The sequence below is a fragment of the Apostichopus japonicus genome, chromosome 5, assembly GCF_037975245.1.
Source record: "Apostichopus japonicus isolate 1M-3 chromosome 5, ASM3797524v1, whole genome shotgun sequence".
Classification (NCBI taxonomy): domain Eukaryota; kingdom Metazoa; phylum Echinodermata; class Holothuroidea; order Aspidochirotida; family Stichopodidae; genus Apostichopus; species Apostichopus japonicus.
In genome coordinates this window covers 8544280-8563211 of record NC_092565.1, presented here as the reverse complement: position 1 = coordinate 8563211, position 18932 = coordinate 8544280, and the positions used below count along the sequence as shown (strand labels likewise).

The 18932-nt window shown below is 37.6% G+C and overlaps 1 protein-coding gene and 1 long non-coding RNA gene across 5 annotated transcripts in view; one reads left to right on the top strand and one right to left on the bottom strand.

Annotated features, from left to right (window-relative positions):
• LOC139967547 (uncharacterized) overlaps nt 1–18932 on the bottom strand; it is a 72995-nt gene that overhangs the window by 21888 nt on the left and 32175 nt on the right. The gene's annotated exons all lie outside the window — the stretch shown is intronic.
• LOC139967537 (uncharacterized) lies at nt 1011–18891 on the top strand. 3 transcript variants are annotated; one of them, XM_071971441.1, is made up of 8 exons: nt 1011–1347; nt 6824–6984; nt 14386–14567; nt 15070–15123; nt 15673–15858; nt 16518–16577; nt 17057–17113; nt 18180–18891. In XM_071971441.1, exons 2-8 carry the CDS (start codon nt 6867–6869, stop codon nt 18570–18572), a joined length of 1050 nt encoding a protein of 349 aa, XP_071827542.1. In that variant the 5' UTR covers nt 1011–1347; nt 6824–6866; the 3' UTR covers nt 18573–18891. The 3 variants fall into 3 exon arrangements, with proteins under 3 accessions (XP_071827542.1, XP_071827544.1, XP_071827543.1); XM_071971443.1 differs by lacking the exons at nt 1011–1347; nt 6824–6984 and adding an exon at nt 8679–9011; XM_071971442.1 differs by lacking the exons at nt 1011–1347; nt 6824–6984 and adding an exon at nt 8679–13089.

The following is an 18932-nucleotide window of genomic DNA, read 5'->3' as shown; positions in this document are numbered from 1 at the left end:
ATGGGACGGGGAGGGGACGGAAGGGGACGGGACGGGGAGGATAACTGCAGGGCACGTCCTATACCCTGGGTATAGCTCTAGTGGGATATGAAGCAGTGTGGGAAGGGATTGAGTGAGGGATGATGATCTTGCAAGGGTGAGATTGGGGAGTGGGCGATTCCCAAGAGGACATCGGGAAGAGGGGATGGGGGTGTATGCTGCATAACTGATATGGTGTCATAATATGAGATTCTGAACCAAAAAAATGGACACGAAATTGAACTTGAGGGCCACAGTGAAATCTTGAATGCAATTCTCCGTAAGGCACTTTAGCATGTGCTACTTGGTAACTGGTAAGGCTATGCAGCTGTATTCTAAATTTACTAACCTCTCAATATTAATGAAGAAATTAATCTGAATGGCAGATATGATCAAATCTCTGACGTAAGAGACAAGTTAACCGATATATATATATATATATATATATATATATATATATGAAAATCGTAATGAGTTGGAAAATCAAGAACAGTGAAAAAACTTTCAGCCTCCACCGGGATTCGAACCACGGGCCTCCCGCTCTGTACGCGGACACCCTAACCACTAGGCCATGGACGCTGACTGCATGCCCAGAGGTCCGAAACCGGTAAGGAAGATCGTAATTCCACTGTAGGCGTTTGTCACCTATATCGAACAACACTAGTTCTGTTTTTGGTGACATATTTTGCCCTGCCCTAGAGATCAAACATGATGCTATCCAACTCGAAAATCATTTGTGATTCCTAAAGCCGGATCCCGAAAGAGATACTTTGAACAGACTTTATGTTAATGCAATGGAGGTAAACGACAAAGGCAAATGAATATATATAAATGAAAATCGTAATGAGTTGGAAAATCAAGAATATATATATATATATATATATATATATATATTGCACTTAACTGTACATGATGTACTGTAGGAAGTCTATACGATGCAACTGTTAATATTGTCATGCTACCTTTGAGACTGAAGTAAACAAGGAACAGAGTATGTAGGGGCAGCAGTTTTGCCCTCGTAAACATTCATAAAAACGGTATGAGTATAGCAATAGCTATACAATGCTTTATCTATGCAAAGTGTGGCGTGAAGGAAGTTAATATATAGCTGTTGTTAACACCACATAGGTTGGCCTATACTATATACGCACTCTGCTGGGTAAAACTACAGTCAGTTTACAGGTCCCTTTGGTTTTTGCAGATTCAGCAACTTTTGCAGGACGATTATATCAAGATTTACTACTTGAAAACAATATAAGCCAAATATCATTCTTGGATACAGGAGCCAGCGTACATTCACAGACTATCGTTGCAGTTTCAGTAGCCCGAGTAAGTCATTGTTGGCAGCTTGCCTATTTTTTTTTTTAGGTATAGCCTACTGTTTTATATTTGAACCATATATACCAATGACACTGTTGAGATGTTTAGTGTGATTGCACCAATATTTACCGAAACACTTGAAACCGTTGAACTCTTCATGACCGTTTGACACATAGCCTACAAAGAAAGGTTCTAGCTCGTTACTATGGTTACTCGCTTTCCGCCGATGGTGTTTTTTTAACACCAAGATTACACTGATATGTTATTTAGTAAATGCATGATTGAAACGCGTGAGAACAAGCTAGGGCATGCATTTCATTTTATTTCAATACTTACCTTACCTGTACATCTATTTTTAGAAAAAAATAGACCAAGCTCTTTTAAAATAGAATCACTTTTTCCAATCTAATTCTAAGCACTATATGTTCACCGTTCTTAGTTGAATTAAAGTCCCCATTGTACCAATTGTATTTGTACGTGAGAACATAACATGTGTACACCTGCATGTACAGGTATAGGGTATTCGGCCAACGATATCCTGATTCTGACCACTATACCAGAGTTTTAAACCTTTTAAAACTTCAATTTGCATATAAAAGCTTCTCGTGGTTTCCTTCGGATAATTTCTTTGATATGACTTGCAGCTGAGACCTCATGGGTAACGTCCATCTCCACCCGATCCTCATAGCTAGTACAGTAACTACTGTTCAGTTCCACAACCCGTGCATCAGTTACTACCGCGCTGTGTTCGCAACACGGTAACATGTGTTACAGTTGGCACAGTAATAACTGGAAAGCTGTTACACGTTGAACTACGAGTCCGACAGGTGAAAATTTGCAGTAATTTAAAAAAAATCCATTAAAAAAAAAAATTTTTGTTTTTTAAATATTTACAATTTTAAACTTTAAAAATAAAATTTCAAATTTTTAAATTTACAGTAATTACTGTGCCACCAAGAACACATGTTACCGAGTTACGAACATAGCGCACGTAGTTACTGATGCACGGTTGTGGAACATGAACAGTAGTTACTGTACTAGCTATGAGTATTGGCTGCCATCTCAGGTGAACGATACCGGAACCATTTTCTATCATTGCTATTTACTGGTCCAACCCATGTGAATGCTAAGAGAGCCATATATTATCAATGCTTTACTAGTCTAACCCAAGTGAATGCTAAGAGAGCAATCTCCTATCAATGCTATACTGGTCCAACCAAAGTGAACGCTAACAGAGCCATGGAGCCTTATAAGTATACACTTATATGGGCCGACCACGATGAAAGGCACCCGATATCAGTAAATGTTATAAACCATATCACGAGAAGACACTTCAACCAGAGACCATAAGCCACCCATACATCAATATTACCTGATTATCATCTTTTGTTCAAGTTCTTTGAAGAGCCCTACATTGTTGAACTAACTTGTAGACTAACTTTGTATTTGTTTGATGAGGTTAGGAGTTCAAAGTACTATAGACGTTGGCATCGATATCATAAGCTTACATATCCAAAAATAGCCAAATGGTCGGGTGAATATAGGTTGCTCATTCATTCAAAAGGTTTAATGGTTCACAATAAATCAACTGTTGGCACGGGCTAAAACCACCAGAAAGATAAGAAACCTTTAATGAACGCATTCCAGGTTTCACCATACATGAAATGGATTATAACTAGAGGAGTAGTTTTGTAACATATAATTGCCGATATTAAGTTGACCAAAATTAAAATTCTTTATTGTAAATTCCTGATTTCACTTTGAGTTATCTTGAGCAACAACAACAACAACAGCCCTCTTCCCTAATGACCATTAATCTACGAGAAGTTGTTGAATTAACCAAATGTTGTTATCCTTTCTTTTTTTTTGGCATTGCTTGGCTGAATGTAAAAATCATTAAAGGATTATAACTTAGGAAGGTAAAGGAGGTTAAGCTCATTGTAATCGGCATACACTCTAGATTTTGCGATCGATTGTACAACAACTTCTACTGGCACTTTTGATATCAAGACTTCGTATAATATTTATAGGTTAATAATTATCAGAAATATCATATCAGGAACACTAATCTGCTTCTTACTATCCAAATCTACATTTTGAAACTGAAAAAAAAAACAAGTTTGAAAGATATCATCATCAAATAAAAGTTGATTTTATCCTCTTTTTTTTTTTGTATTTTTAGAAGGAGACTAGTAGGATGAATGATTGGAAATAAAAACTGAAACTTTGATAATAATTACGTCACAACATTCACCAGGGACATGTATTTCTCGGAGCTATTTATACACGTGACATATGTGCGTGGTAAATAATCTACATCATAAATAAATCAGAAATCAAAAAAGCTTCCAGTTTGAAATTTAGATGACAAACAAACAAGATGTCTGGAAGTGACGTATGTCAGTATGAATTTCTGTCTGCTACCAACAAGCTCGTCACAAATAACAAGCTATATTAATTAATATGTAACTTATAGATAAACATAGGTATAATTAAACTATATATTATCTCGGCGTTCAGCAGAGCCAAACTCTTTGTAGAATATGAGGTTTTCAATAGTGGCGCCCCACCCCACCCCCCGCTTTAAAGGCTGTTGTGTCGTTTTGCGTCGATCGTGAGATTGTTATATCGATGACAATAGATTCATCGGCCTTTCAATCCCCTCGGTTTCAGTATTTCAAGAAGATTATAACTTTCCATGGACTGAGTAAACATTTACAGCGTTATTGTAATAAGGGTATAGTAACCCGTATTGCTTTAGTAGCCTATATACGAGCAGTTATGTGTGACAACATTGTTTACCTAAGCTTTCAGAGTGCCATCGGAAGTTCAAAGCCATACAGACTCAATGTTTCCCATTCTCAACTAGGAATTAATGTGTTCACACCTATATAACCTATATATATAGGTATATATAAGTTTTCAGCACATTTCAGATCCGATCCCACACTGTACAGCTATAGCATTCATTACATATCTACGATCAAGTTTACCACAGCGCAATGGTGGTTTATTTTTATCATAGAGTTGTTGCTTGAATTGTGCTTGAACTATACTAAAGTAAACAAATGCCACTGACTGGGTAAAAGTCTAGACATTAAAAACCACAGGTAGTGTCCTAGCTTTATAAAGGCTGAATCAAGTTCCACGTGAAATTGAGTCTTTGTGTGTACCACCTTTGACAAAATTAAGAATACTAAAGTGAAAGCGAGGGGAGAGGGGGAGGTGTGCAAAGGGAGGGGGAGGGGGGTTAAGAGCAGGAACTTTGCCAGGGTCTCGTGATTGTGGGGAGGGGGGGGCTAGAATTATAATGTTCCAAATAGCATCAGAATTTTCCAACTGGGTGGATTCGTAAGGAGGGCTACCGTAGCGCGAGTTCGAAATTTTCAGCAGCAAAACACGAATGGGTTGTTAATTCTTTATATACCTTAAATATGCTATACCGGGTACTTCGTTATGTATATTTTAAGGTGCTAAAATTGACGCCAATTGGCCGTAGTCAGATTCACAAACGTTATAACTTGCGAGGCTTTGCCACTGGAAACCGCTAAGGGTCTGGACATATATTCTATACTAAAATCGCTATAGACGCCCAAAACTACGTGAACATGATGCAGTTTGTCACACACCTGAAATCCCAGCCAATAAGAGCGAATGCATTGGAAATGCCTTCCTACACGTCTGCATGAGTATATACAGCCGTAAGTGTAGAACTTATGTTGATTTAATTCACTGCAATCGGTCAAAAAAGCTAATCGGTTTCAAAATCGATCTACTGTACACCACCACCGGGTTAACGGTGGCTTCATTTATGAAATTTGCCGAAATTAACGGCCAAATCGGATAGCAATCGACCATTTGGCCACGGACCTACTGATCTAAACTCAGGAAAAAGACCACCCCCCCCCCCCAGACAGAGGCGGCGAAACTATAGACTATGATGCAGCCGGGTGTTGCAACCGAGGCCCGATGGCAAGTACCTAAACATAAAGAAAAACACTATCCACAGAAGCCGACTCCCTGGAAGAAAAAAAAGGTTATAAGATTCTCTTACGATATTCACCAAAATAGTAGGTGCAAAAAGAAAATCCTGTCCTAAAACCGGGAACCCCTGAGAGTGCAATACCCGGACGACTAGAGGTGCCAAACAAGCCCAAACCATTCTGCGGACATCTTTGAACACTGACAAACAGACGCCGATGTACATTATTAATGTGATGATTTGATCGGTGATCAATTAATTATTATTATTACACTGATCGTATAATCTTATCACGAAAGAATTTGCCAAGTGCCGATAAGACTTTGGCTTCTAGTTCACCTTCACGAATGATTACCAGCGATAGAAGTGATCTATTTATGGTGGTAATGCTTCCTCGAGCACATATTTACATAACAGTATTTATATAGGGTGTAGCATCAATAATCTGTGGTTATTTACGAGAGAGATTTCTTGGCAAGGAGAGTGGTATACTTTTCAATCCAGGCTATATACACAGTTGGTTGTAGTTTCGGCCTATATAGGCCGCTTAGACCAACAATTACAATACATGAAACTAAGATAAATATGGTTAAGTTGGCAGGCAATCAAAAATCCTGGCGAATACAGACATTTCGTGAGTAATACTCGTTACATGGCGGATTATATGGCAGAGACAGTCAGAGGTGTACTAAACCGATAGCAGCGCATGTAGACGTCAGAAGCTTATAAAGTTCAGTGGTTCCACACTGGATCCTCTCTCGTATTACCTGCACAATGTCTTTATTCCGACTTTGCCTTTCAAAGAAAGACTTGTACGTAAGAAATCTGAATCCCGTTCTTTCTCCAGAAAACTATTTTAAGTTGAGCAAGTTTGATTGACTCATGAAACACCAACGATACTCTCATAATTTCACGTATGGCTACCGGGCCTGCTCCAAACCCTGTCTGGTTTGTATACACTGCGCAGTCGCATTGTAGAGGAATGCACTGAACACGCCTACTTTATGTTAATTACCCACAACCATCCTGGGTAAAAAAATCACGCTACCGTGCACGCTATGATATATCCCGGTAAAATCTACTTAATTATGTCCACATTAGCTCAAAGAAATGGTGGGGTATACGCTTTAATAAGATGGCCATGGTTTGTAACAAGAGACCGTTTGCTAAAAATTGTGAGTAATTACAACCAAAAATGTTCAGGTTAAAGAAAGGGAAACATCTCTTCTTTTATTCAATATTTCGGATTCAGTTTATGCCTGGTCCTTGCAGGATCAGTGACAGATCCATTTGGCTGGTACTTTTATTGCATTCATTCTATAGTTAATGATAAGTAAAAGTAGCCTTTGTCATGTCTGGTAGACGCTTTTATCTGTGGTCACGTCGCATAAAGCAATAGTTGTCAATCTATACGATTTAGAAAAAAAAATGAGGCAAAAGTAACTCATGCACTAATGTCAATTCTCTTATTCATTCTTTTTTTTATCTCTCTCTTTGTGACAGATATTTACATTTCTGGCGGGATTTGACAATTCTCGATTAAAACATGTTACTTGAACATGACTTTCTACATGAAGGCTCGTGCGATCAACTGTATTATTTGGTCCAGGTAGACGGATCAGATGTCTTCAGTTCATTACTGTACATTAGATTGATGCATCTAGGTAAGACCACATCCTCTCGCTTTATGGTCTAAATAGTGGCCATTTTCAATAGATAGCCTATATAGGTATTCTCTTTACATTAACGACTACTGTCACAAGAAGGTGACTGTGTTTCATAACTCTGAAAACATTACCATACTATTTCCAAACACTAGATTGACATTAATGTTGGTAAGAATTCACCGCTCCGCATAGTGTGACTATAAAGTGTTTCTCCTCTACCCGAAAGGTTCTCCTCTTACCCGAAAGGTTCTCCTCTACCCGAAAGGTATAGAGTTAGTTAGATTTGAGAGTGATCCATTCCATAGCTACCATTTGCTCATCATATATGTACCTCTGCTCCATCACCAGTGATGACGTCACAATCTTATTCCATCTTTAATCAGCTTCTTGAGCTTGGGTAGGCAAATTATTATGAAATTCATATAAGGGGTTACACTTGCACAAACTAGTACAACCATTTGTCCATAAATGAAGTTTACGATGCATAGCGTTAATTAATTTGATTTGATACCCTAACATTTCGTCTCCCATGTAGACACATTACATGTTGTTAATGGTTGTGTATGGTTTGATCAGTTAATGTGACAATGAATCAAATTTGCCGGTTCGATTCTTATATGCGCCATAACTGAACCCATCATGTGGCAGTTGAAAAACAGGCTATATTACGTAAGGTGAGGGCGGGGGCTACGAATGCAAGCATGAAAAAGCCTATGTGTACGTAAATGTAGAAGTCATTTGCTTTTAGCAATGGGATATAATTTCCTCTTTTCTTCGAAGTCCGCCTCAATCGACCACTTGGAAATCGATGTCTGGAGTCTTGAACTCAACCAAACTCTTTAAAAGTGATGATGTAAATTTTTGAAATATAAAGCTGCTAACAATTTTTATTGCTGCTATTACTTACGTAAATTCAGTTCCCTCGGAAGTCCAACCTCGCAGGTTTGCACGAAACTACTGACCTATTTCATCAGCTTACGAATAAAGTTGTTTTTGCTTTGTTTAGCCTAAATTCATTTTCCCGCCCCCAAGAATTAAAGAATCATTCAGTACGCCGTGCAACCGCCGGAACGGGCATATGTTTTGACGCTCACCGAAATGAAACGCCGTTTGCCATACTCCCTCGAGTATTACATCACATATCGTAGGCTGCAAACAATCAAATTGAAAGTAAAGGTAACAATTGGTTCATGGTAAATTAATTATTAATTACTGCATTATCTCATATACACTTTACTACGCGGTTATCAATAGCTATTTTGCAAGCTGCAACAAGTCACACGCAGACAAGGACCTTTGACGTTTGGCGTTTCAACTCTCTATACCAAGGGTCCCATGCTCGATTGCTATTCAGTCCTTGAACGGGGGGAGGGGGGGGGCACGCCACACATACACCTACACACAAACTCACACAAACACACCTCACTACACAAATTAAAGTTAAATCCCATGTCATATCGGAAGACCTTGACATGCACTATAAAAATATTAATAGATTCGTAATTAATGAGCAGATGAGTCCACTGAATATTGAAAGACAACCCACATAATGAGTAATCTGATCAGGCTGTTATATAAAATTTTCCCAAAGAAAGAACTAATTTACTAGCTAACATGAAGGTCTGTACGTGTTGCCCTCAACAAGAATTAATAAATTGTAAAAAAAAAATATATATATATCGTTTCTACAGTTCACTACAAAAACAACTCCGTATTTTGCTGGTAATATATCCTATTTTGTTACTTGTGAAAGCGGCAAAGAGGAAAATACTTTCAACCGGATCAGCAATTTACGCGCTATGTTCCTTCCCTTCTGCAAAGTAAAACCATCGCAGTGTTATTTTACTGATAATAGGAAACATGGCCGTTCTTAAAATGCTACTCATATGCTCCTAGGTCACCTTACAACTCATTAAATGCTTCAAAGTAAAAAAACAAGCTATTTTGTCTCGACGTACACTCAGGATGCCATCCAGAGTACATCAAACGATTTCGATCCAGCACGCAATATGGCATTTAATCGGGTAGGTATGGCCAAACGACTTCAATCCAGCCCGGATTCTAGCATTTAATCGGGTAGGTATGGCCAAACGACTTCAATCCAGCTCGGATTCTATCATTTAATCGGGTAGGTATGCCAAAACGATTTCAATCCAGCCCGGATTCTAGCATTTAATCGGGTATAGGTATGGCCAAACGACTTCAATCTAGCACGCAATCTAGCATTTAATCGGGTAGGTATGCCCAAACGACTTCAATCCAGCCCGGATTCTAGCATTTAATCGGGTAGGTATGCCCAAACGATTTCATTCCAGCCCGGATTCTATCATTTAATCGGGTAGGTGAACCCAAATGATTTTAGACTTGGCCACAGTTCCTGTTATCTGTGTACATTGTTCTTTCTTGACATAGTTAGATTTTGATTCTATCTAGCCCTGTTAAGCCTGTTAAGGGGTAGGCTGCTATATGGGGCATAAGGGTATATGTGGGTACAGTCTGGCTATCAGTATAACCCTATAGCAAAGAATATCAATTAAAATGTTCAATATAAACAGCTGCCTCGCCCATCTTAACCAAACAACTGATATGATTGGATCAGTGCACTAATTCATGTCAGCTTCCGATAATCTTAGCATAGAACTAACTGGCTGACCACAGAACTATAGTTTCGGGTTTTATAATGTTGCATAACATTCATATATTTACTTTGCCAGATTCACCTCATGTTGCAAATCACTGTTTGTGTAACCTTGCTTTTGCCTTCTCCGCCCCCTACCCCCCCCCCTCCTCTCATAAAACAAAAGTGCAAAAAGATTAGTATTTCGTAACTGAAGAAAGGAAATTTATTATGCTAATTTTGTATCTTATCTAGTGCTACAAGTCTATACGTCTAATAGCACAATATGAAGTGCTACTGGACTATAAATTTACAATGTAATGCTATACTCCAACGCAATTGGTATATATTACTATACATAGCTTTTGCTCTGTATATGTTTACATGAAGTGCTATGAAGTGTCATATGCCTATAGTACTGCTATGAAGTGCTATATGTCTATAGTACTGCTATGATATGTCAGGTGCCATATAGTACTGCTGTGAAGTGTTATATAGGCCTATAGTACTACTATGAAGTGTTATATAGGCCTATAGTACTACTATGAAGTGTCACATGCCTATAGTACTGCCATGAAGTGCTATATTCCTATAGTACTGCCACGAAGTGCTATATTCCTATAGTACTGCTATGAAGTTCTATATGCCTATAGTACTGCTGTGAAGTGTCATATACCTATAGTACTGCTATGAAGTGTCATATACCTATAGTACTGCTATGAAGTACTATATACTGCTATGAAATGTCATATGCCTATAGTACTGCTATGAAGTGCTATATAGTACTGCTATGAAGTGCTTTGTGCCTATAGTACTGCTATGAAGTGCTACACGGGCCTATAGTACTGATATGAAGTGCTACACGGGCCTATAGTACTGCTATGAAGTGCTACACGGGCCTATATATACTGCTATGAAGTGCCATATGCCTATATATGTATCCTCTAGGAAGTGTAACAAGAACATGCATCTGTTATGAAGTGCGCATTCGCACCTTATATAATGAAGTGCCATAGATCAGCTATGAAGTGCTATATAGTGTCATATAAAGAGCTTTATACCTATACATACCTCTCTTTACGAGGTCCATATACATCTGCTATGAAGTATCATGCGTCTATACATCTGCTATAAACAGCGATAGACCGATACCTCTTCTATGAGGTACTATATATGTTTATTTATACATCTGCCATAGAAAAGGATTACCATACATTTCGAGTTTCCTCTGATACGTCCTTATTTTGCTTTAGCATCCGGATGAATTTATAACATATAAGAGAAAAGCATATTATGAATAGCTTTATATTCCTATACATCTGTTATGAAGTGTTATTAAACCCTAAACATGTGTTCTGAAGTAATTTAGGACTACAACAGTTTAATTTTCAAACCCTAACTATTTTTTGAAAAGATCTTTCATTCCTTCCCCTGGAAGAAGATTTAATGATATTTAGTACCAATGCATTCTGATTGCCGTATATATACCGTGCAAGCGCATGCAACTCTTTCATGTTCACCAATCTAAGCTAGAATGTGCCTTCCTGAAGGCACATTAAGAGAGACATCTTAATCTGATTTTACTGTTTTCTCTTCCCAAACCATGAAAGGCTACAGTGAAATATGTTATCTCCAGAAGTATATATTCTATTACGACACCTAGTTTATTGATGAATTGATATCGTTTTACCAAGGGCCATGTAGATATTAGTGTCCTTTGAATTCTTACATGAACGTTGTTAATCTTGAATTACGCCTTTCTTATAGAACATTTAATATATTGGTCATTTATTACTACACCTCAAGAGTCAAATTAGCAAGTCAAGCTAACTATTAAGTCATATAATGGCGCAACACGTCACATATATTAGATGGCAGGCAGTATATTTGTAAAAGAAAAAAATCGATTGAAACTACAATTTTCGCGACTTTTGTTGTTGTAAATTATTATTTTGGTGAATTTCGCAGTCTAATACTTATAGCGTGAATTGAATGTACCAAAACCACACAGGAATCATAACAGGAAGCAGTAAAACATTAAAATATGAAACACTTAGCAAAATATGGACAAAAATGGTTTGGGATATCCCAAAAGAAGATTTATTAATATTTCGAGGGTAATAGCCAAGGACATAAGAGCTACATGTGAACAACGTTCTATATGATTTTGTACGCGAAGAGGTAGCTAAATTGTTTCTATTCTTCTTCAACAACTTAGACGAACAGGTACTGTAGGCATTTAACCCTATTTACTATGATAGGTTACATAAAAGGAAGAAAAGTATATTATCAGAACTGTCTGGTTCAAAACAAGTCGAAAACCAGTGCACGTTGAATAACCGATCAATATTGAACGTGGTAGCCTATAGGCCTATTATTTACACTAGCAAGTATAACAATGAGGTCATATCTACAATCTGTTGTTATTGTTAGCCCGGTAAACTTAAACATAGAGTCGAGAGAAAAAGTGTGAAAAGGCAATACGGAACCTTGTTGGTATACCCTCAAAACATCAGGGTTGTAACAGGGATCCTTGATTCCTAACTTTCCTTACACGCCAAATACAGCGCAGAAGACCGCCTGCTGTCAATAGTTCTTACACAAAACTTATTTGTATAGGTATATATATATATATATATATATATATCCTTATCTATATCTTTATCTATCTATCTATATACATATATCTACATCTATCTGTATCTGGGAACGTTATGAAACAAGTACCCCTGTTACACCCTTCCCCTATCACCCAAAGCTACACCCTTCCACTCCTTCCCCTATCATCCCAAATCATACATCCGTTTTGATCCCCTTTTGAAGTCCACTTTTTAACCTTCTTCAATTCAGTTCAAACTTCTAATAGCTTGTTGTTCGTACTAGTTATTATGCCATGAGCAAAGCGGTGATTGTGTTTCACTTTTGGAGGTTATATCCTGATTGAAACGCGAATGTATTATTTCAAATTTACGCACGGATATATCGTGTCTATGTTCGTATACCCGCTTTTGTTTTAAACTTTAAAATAATGATAACGACGACTCGCTTCCTGCTCGAGTCCCGCCCATTCCCTGCAACGATCTTCAGCCAACCAAGCATTTTAGGGGACATCCCCTTTCACTCGAAATGAACGAAAATAGATACGTTGCGAAAGACTTTCACAACATCAAAACAGTAGGTACTCTTAGTTGTTAGTATCAGCAGGTAAAATATTACATAACCATCCCACGCATTGTGCATAAAACGAAACAGGCGCCTATTGTTAAAATGAAAGAAATCAATTTTGTCAACCTGTCTCGAATCGAACGAAAAGGACAAAAATAAAGAAATTAATTGACGGAGAAACGAAAGTTGGAAGGTATTAAATGGAGCTGTTCACACTAATGTTCAGCACTTTGAAGAAGCTACTGAATGAGAGAGCACCTTTTTTTGCGAAGGAGAAATTTATACCAACCGTTGGCAATTACGAAGACAGAACAAGCACAGTAAGATGTTTATTCAAGTTTACTTACAGATTATTTGAGTAGTGTTTCATGAATTGATCGATGTATTTTTTTCTCTGTATCTCATCGCTACAAAGTTTATCATAGTTTATAGACCATTTTAGATAATGTTGTATGTTACAAACTCCGGTCGAGGGTGAGATATCGATTGCAATTGTTGATATGGCAGTATCTAGACCAATAATAATCAATATTTTATAAAAAACAAGTACATATTTGCATTATTACAATATTGGACCAAAACCCGAGATCACTTCTCGGGTTTGTTTTGACGAAGACCGTTTTTTCTTATAATAATGCCATTTTTACCAGATTCAAATATGACAAACATATATAGGAATAACGTATATGGAATCATTGTTTCATTGTGTGATACCGTGACCATGTCCCCACAACGATATCCATTGTCATGTGTATCATGTCCCCCATTACGATATCTATTGCCAGTGCATAGTGTCCGCATAACGTTACAGCAAACCAACTACGATGCGGTGTAGGTATTGGTGACTATTACAGAAATATCGGCCACTAATTCATTTAAAGTTGTTCTAACTTCAGTATGGCTGATATCGCGGTGTCGTGTGGATATGGGTGTTTCTTCACACATGAATCTTGATCAAGTTAAAATACGAACTGTCAACTTTACAGACACCCTGGATGCCAAAAAAAAAAATACTGACAGTAAACATGCCCTGTAGCTCTCAATCTATGTTGCTTCCCTCTGATTTTGAACCATCAATGCTCTTTTCTTTGCGTCCGAGCTGTACCGACCACTACATCAAAGCAAACTACTTGGTAACTTCTGATTCTGCTGCAACAGGGGGGGGGGGGGAAGGGGCGCTATTTCATGATTAAGTAGATACAATCGCTAAATACAAAACAACAAAAACGCTCACTCGGGGCTTCGTACACTAAGATTATTATTTTAATGATGAGAATCGCACAAGTTGAGGGCAGCAGACTCGTAACTCAATAGCATGTCTTACCCATTGTTGTAAATGCGCACTACAATGTGGTGGTTACAAATGACAAATCATAACAACGGTGGAAATTGTTCCTGCAATTAATCTTAACTTTGCCTCCTACTTCCATCGAAGTTTGCTGTCATCATTATGAAGGGGAAAAATGATTTGAGGCCGCGCAAATACTTTCATGTCAGAAAGAAACAAATATGATATTAGGAACACGTGTTTCAGTTACTGGTCATTATACTAAATACGCATTTCAAGCAGAGCGTTGGGCGAGACTATTAAATGAAGGGGTACATTTTTCATGCAGATATCAGTATGCTCCCGATAAGCTTCGTCAACTTCCTACTGTTCGCATTCGTCGTCCTAATGAGCGCCCACTCGTCTGGAGCTTCGCAATCTATTTCGTCTATTTTGATCAACCAAGGGAGGGAACTTCAAGCCATAAAAACAACAATGGAAGACTTCTTTTCTTCTTCAAACGGTTGTGAGGTACGTATCAAACTTCTCAATATTGCATGTGTTAAAAAACGTAGGGTTATAGATCCGCCAACACCATCGGCGATACAGGCCTTTTCAGGTTGCTACTAATATAGGAAGCACATGGTTAGTGTTTAGTTCAGCACCCTTTTGTACTTACAGATCTTTAACATTTGCGCACATAGATCTTTATATTAACTCAACTATCGTCTACTTCTTCAATAATTTAATGCTACTCACATTTATATAGTCTCGCATGAAAAGTAACACAACTTTTTGTTCATATTAAACTTCTAACATAATAAGCGATGGCTTGTTGCTTGCCCTTTTTTTCAAATGATTTAAACTGTAGAATTTTGTTACGTTCGTTTTGACTTTCTTTCGTCGAAAGTGTGATGCATGTGATTTGATCGGCCTTTTTTGTATATACACGCCGCGCAAGCGCACTATAATAAATCCATGCAGCTGATATTTTGTAACCGTTTCTATATCAAATGATGTGTTCCATTTGCAGGTTGAGAGTCTTCCAAGCCAAGGTACATCATGTGACTGCATACCTCGTAACGAAGTAAGTGAATACATTTTATGCACGGGAGAGTGGGGGAGTGGGGATATGTGGGGATAAGACGGTGAGGTGGTGGTGGACTCCAAATTAAGTTGCCATGCATACAACTATGCAGTCTATTAAAACTGACTGCAAGGATGTACTTTTTATAATTGAAAAAAAAAATTGGTCATTTTGAACCGGTCTGTTGTAATGTGTTAAGTTTTAGGAGGGAATTGTGGGTTTGAGACATACCGAGTGTTTTGAACAGAATTGATACTTTCATTTGTCCTACTTCTTATAAGAGTTGAGTCAGTTACCATAGTAACAGCAAAGTGACAGCCAGTAGTCCAGTCTAGAACGCTGCTTAAATGATACGTTACTATAATAAGAACTGATATTATCCTGGGCTATCGTGTGGTAATATATAGAGTAATAACTTACACTCGAACAAGAAAACATCGCACCATCAAAGTTGGCATCTGAACTGCGTAGGACCACCAAACCTGGCAAATTTATGATTGATAACTTGTACATTTTGTTGACATGATGGGTTTTCCCCCTCTTATATAGAACGAACCTCTTTGCCCAGCTGTGGCTGCGTGTTTGGACTATATCATAGGAATGACCGGTTACCTGGATGAGTTTTATGAACTAATTGTAGAATACACTTCCTCACAACCGTCCGGAGAACACGTAGAGTTGGTTCAGTCTCTAAACGTATCATTACGGGAGTTTGAGAAGACATTTAAGTCACAGGTAAGCACAATCCTTACATGTATATAGAGATATTAACGTATACATCTAGTGAAAACTCATTTTCATTTCCATTACTTTTTAAAGTGTAGCATTACCAATACTCAAGATGTAGTATAGATTTACAGGTAGTATACTTGATTGGCACAACCTGTGTGGTTTTGGTCGCCATGCAAGTCAACTGTAATTGTAACCGGTTAGCACTTAGGAGGTGTCGATTATTATGCCCATTGTGACGCAAACCTGCAGATGACCGCACTGAATGGGTGGGAGGCGGCATCGAACCCCACCCCCTTCACTACCTCACTGGACTGGAGGACCTTCTGAAGGTCAAATTATGGTATTTTATACATATGTAAACCCAGGCTATAATTTACCCCCTTTGAAGCCCCACCTACAACCCATCTCTTCTCCGTCGTCGTGCCTCCGGTATTACTGTAATATATTTGGTATACATGTGCGTGCCCTCGATTTTATTCTTTGTAGTTTTCATCCAGAGTATAAGGTTTAATTTAAAGTACATGATTTTTGTTTCCCAAGTTCTGCGAGTAACACCGTATGCATGCAGCCGACAGGATGGCACAAAGTGTTTTGGCGCCACAAGTCTGCTCATGTTCATTCTATGAATATTCATTATGGTCATGTTGTGATTTCTCAATCAGATGGCGCCATATCGACAACAACAGAACAGAAGCTGGCCGTATATGAGCTGCAATGGAGAGGTAGGGAATATTGCACGTTGTTTTACTGTAACTATTTATCAGTATTATTATAATCAGTGGTATTCAGTATTAGTCCTAGTTTTTTTTATTAATTTATTTTTCACGACAGGTTCTTCACTGCATGTTGATGTTGTTCATTGACACGAATTAGTACTATTGGAACTTTAAAGGAAAAAAATGATGAATTGAACAGATCTAAACAATCATTCTTAAATCATAGATTATTAAATGTTGTGCGTGTATGGTACTGTCGGGCGGGGGGGGGGGGGGTGGGTGGGGGTGGCTACTGTAGTGGATATTTCGTTACTTTTCTTGTTTCCTCTTTTTTTGGGGGGTCGGGGTGATTACGAGATATTGTTTTGCTACAGAACAAACTCTTCCAGTTCTAATTCATTGTCGCCATAAGCAGCCACTGGCAACACATTTCTGATTGACTTTTTAATGTTTAATTTACGTTTACTATATTTTATCTTCAACAGAATGTGACTTACACTCCAGTGGCGAGCACTAAATTGAGCGTTTCATGTGATAGTGAGGTAAGTCAAGAAATATTCAAAATTAATTTTACTAGAATGTAAATAAATGAATCACTGAAAACTAAATTGAGACCTTAGACACAAAAATGGTAAAAAGAGCTAAGACAGTCTGGCGAGAACCATGCAGTAACATCAGGATTTATTTGTAAGCTGAAAGAATTGACCATGGTCAACGGTCAATTATATTGCATGATCCCTTAGCACGCAGTCCGTAATAGCAGTGGCGTTAGCCTACCGTTTTTCGTCATTAACATGTTTGGGCATACCAGTGAATGTTTAACATGCTTTAAAGGCACTGTACAATAACCATTAAATGTGAAATCTACTTGTAGTATACACGCCAATAACAAACTAAATCACTGACTACAAAGAATCAATCGATCAATCGATCAATCCAAAATCCATAAAGTTCTAGTTCACCGTGTTGAGGAACCATGCATGGGTGTTCCTTCCGGGCCAATCTACAATTGAACATGCACTTGTCTCAGCGAACGATCAGCAAACCGTAAATATCGACCTAATACATACTAAAAAGGTGTGGGGGGGGGGGGGTGGCGAGGCGGGCGGTGGCTTGGTCAACTGGCATGGATTCACGTTTATGTCTGAGGTTCCATTTCTACCGTAATCTGATAATTTAAAAAAGACCTGGTGTGTATTCAGAATTATTTAGCCTATATATTTCTATATTTCTATAAAGATATTTATAGATATATCTTTATATCTATATATCTATATTTCTATATATATATATATCTAATTATATATATTTCTAATTATATATATCTATATGTCTATATATATATCTATATGTCTATATATATATCTATATGTCTATATATATATCTATATATCTATGATCCCGTTGGAGGCTGAAAGTTTTTTCACTGTTCTGGATTGTCCTTCTCATTACGTTTTCAATTATATATATATATATATATATATATATATATATATATATATATATATATATATATATATATATATATATATATATACACATATATGTGTGTGTCTGTGTGTGTGTTATATGTATGATGTTTTACACGTATTTTTAATTTGTTTTCAGGATGATTGTAGCGCAGAGTCGATTCTTGCGGTCAGTCTGCAGAACTGGTTAAGTACGATGACTGTTTCATACGAAAAGCTTTTAGTTAGACCCAGCCGCCGACTCACTGAAGACATAATAACCTGTGATAGCGGCAACAGGGAAGAACGAAGCAACAATAAAAGTAGTGAGAAAGGTAAAGGAGGAAAAACAAAGAAAGACAAGAAATGCAAAAATAAGAAGAAGAAGGAGGCGGCGAGGCGCAGGAAAGAGGAAAAGAGGAGGAGGAAAGCTGAAAGGAAAGCCCAGAAAGTACTGGAGAGAAGACTACAAAAAGAAGCAAAGGCCGAAATGAGAAGAAATAGTAAAAATGCAAATAGGAAAAAGAAAACTGGACGCGAATCAAATGAGTAAAAAAAAAGAAATGAAAAGATGAAAATGACATGAAAAAAGGCAAACAAACTTCTCAGCTATTCAGCGTTGAAGTAATTGTTTGTATTACGAATACAGTACTTTTGTTTCATATTTATGTCTGTGTATTGCACACACACAAAAAAACTATACTGTTTTTTATTACAAATCGGGAAGATAAATATGTTTATGGTAAAATACAGGAATTTCTAGTTTTCGTTTCGAGGTGAATTGATCAAAGGTTTATTGCGGTAGAATACTATACTAAGACATAACACGATATGAGTTATCGGTTACTAATTTTTTTTTTTTTTTTTTTTAACTTCTACTAAAACTTGAACTATATATGCAACTTTGATAGTT

What these genes read in the sequence shown, in the direction of transcription:
- LOC139967537 (XM_071971441.1), top strand. Translation starts at nt 6,867, where the DNA reads ATGTTACTTGAACATGACTTTCTACATGAAGGCTCGTGCGATCAACTG. An exon ending in ACTGCATACCTCGTAACGAA is followed by an intron (nt 15,124 to 15,672) that starts GTAAGTGAATAC and finishes CCTCTTATATAG; the next exon opens with AACGAACCTCTTTGCCCAGC. An exon ending in ATATGAGCTGCAATGGAGAG is followed by an intron (nt 16,578 to 17,056) that starts GTAGGGAATATT and finishes TATCTTCAACAG; the next exon opens with AATGTGACTTACACTCCAGT.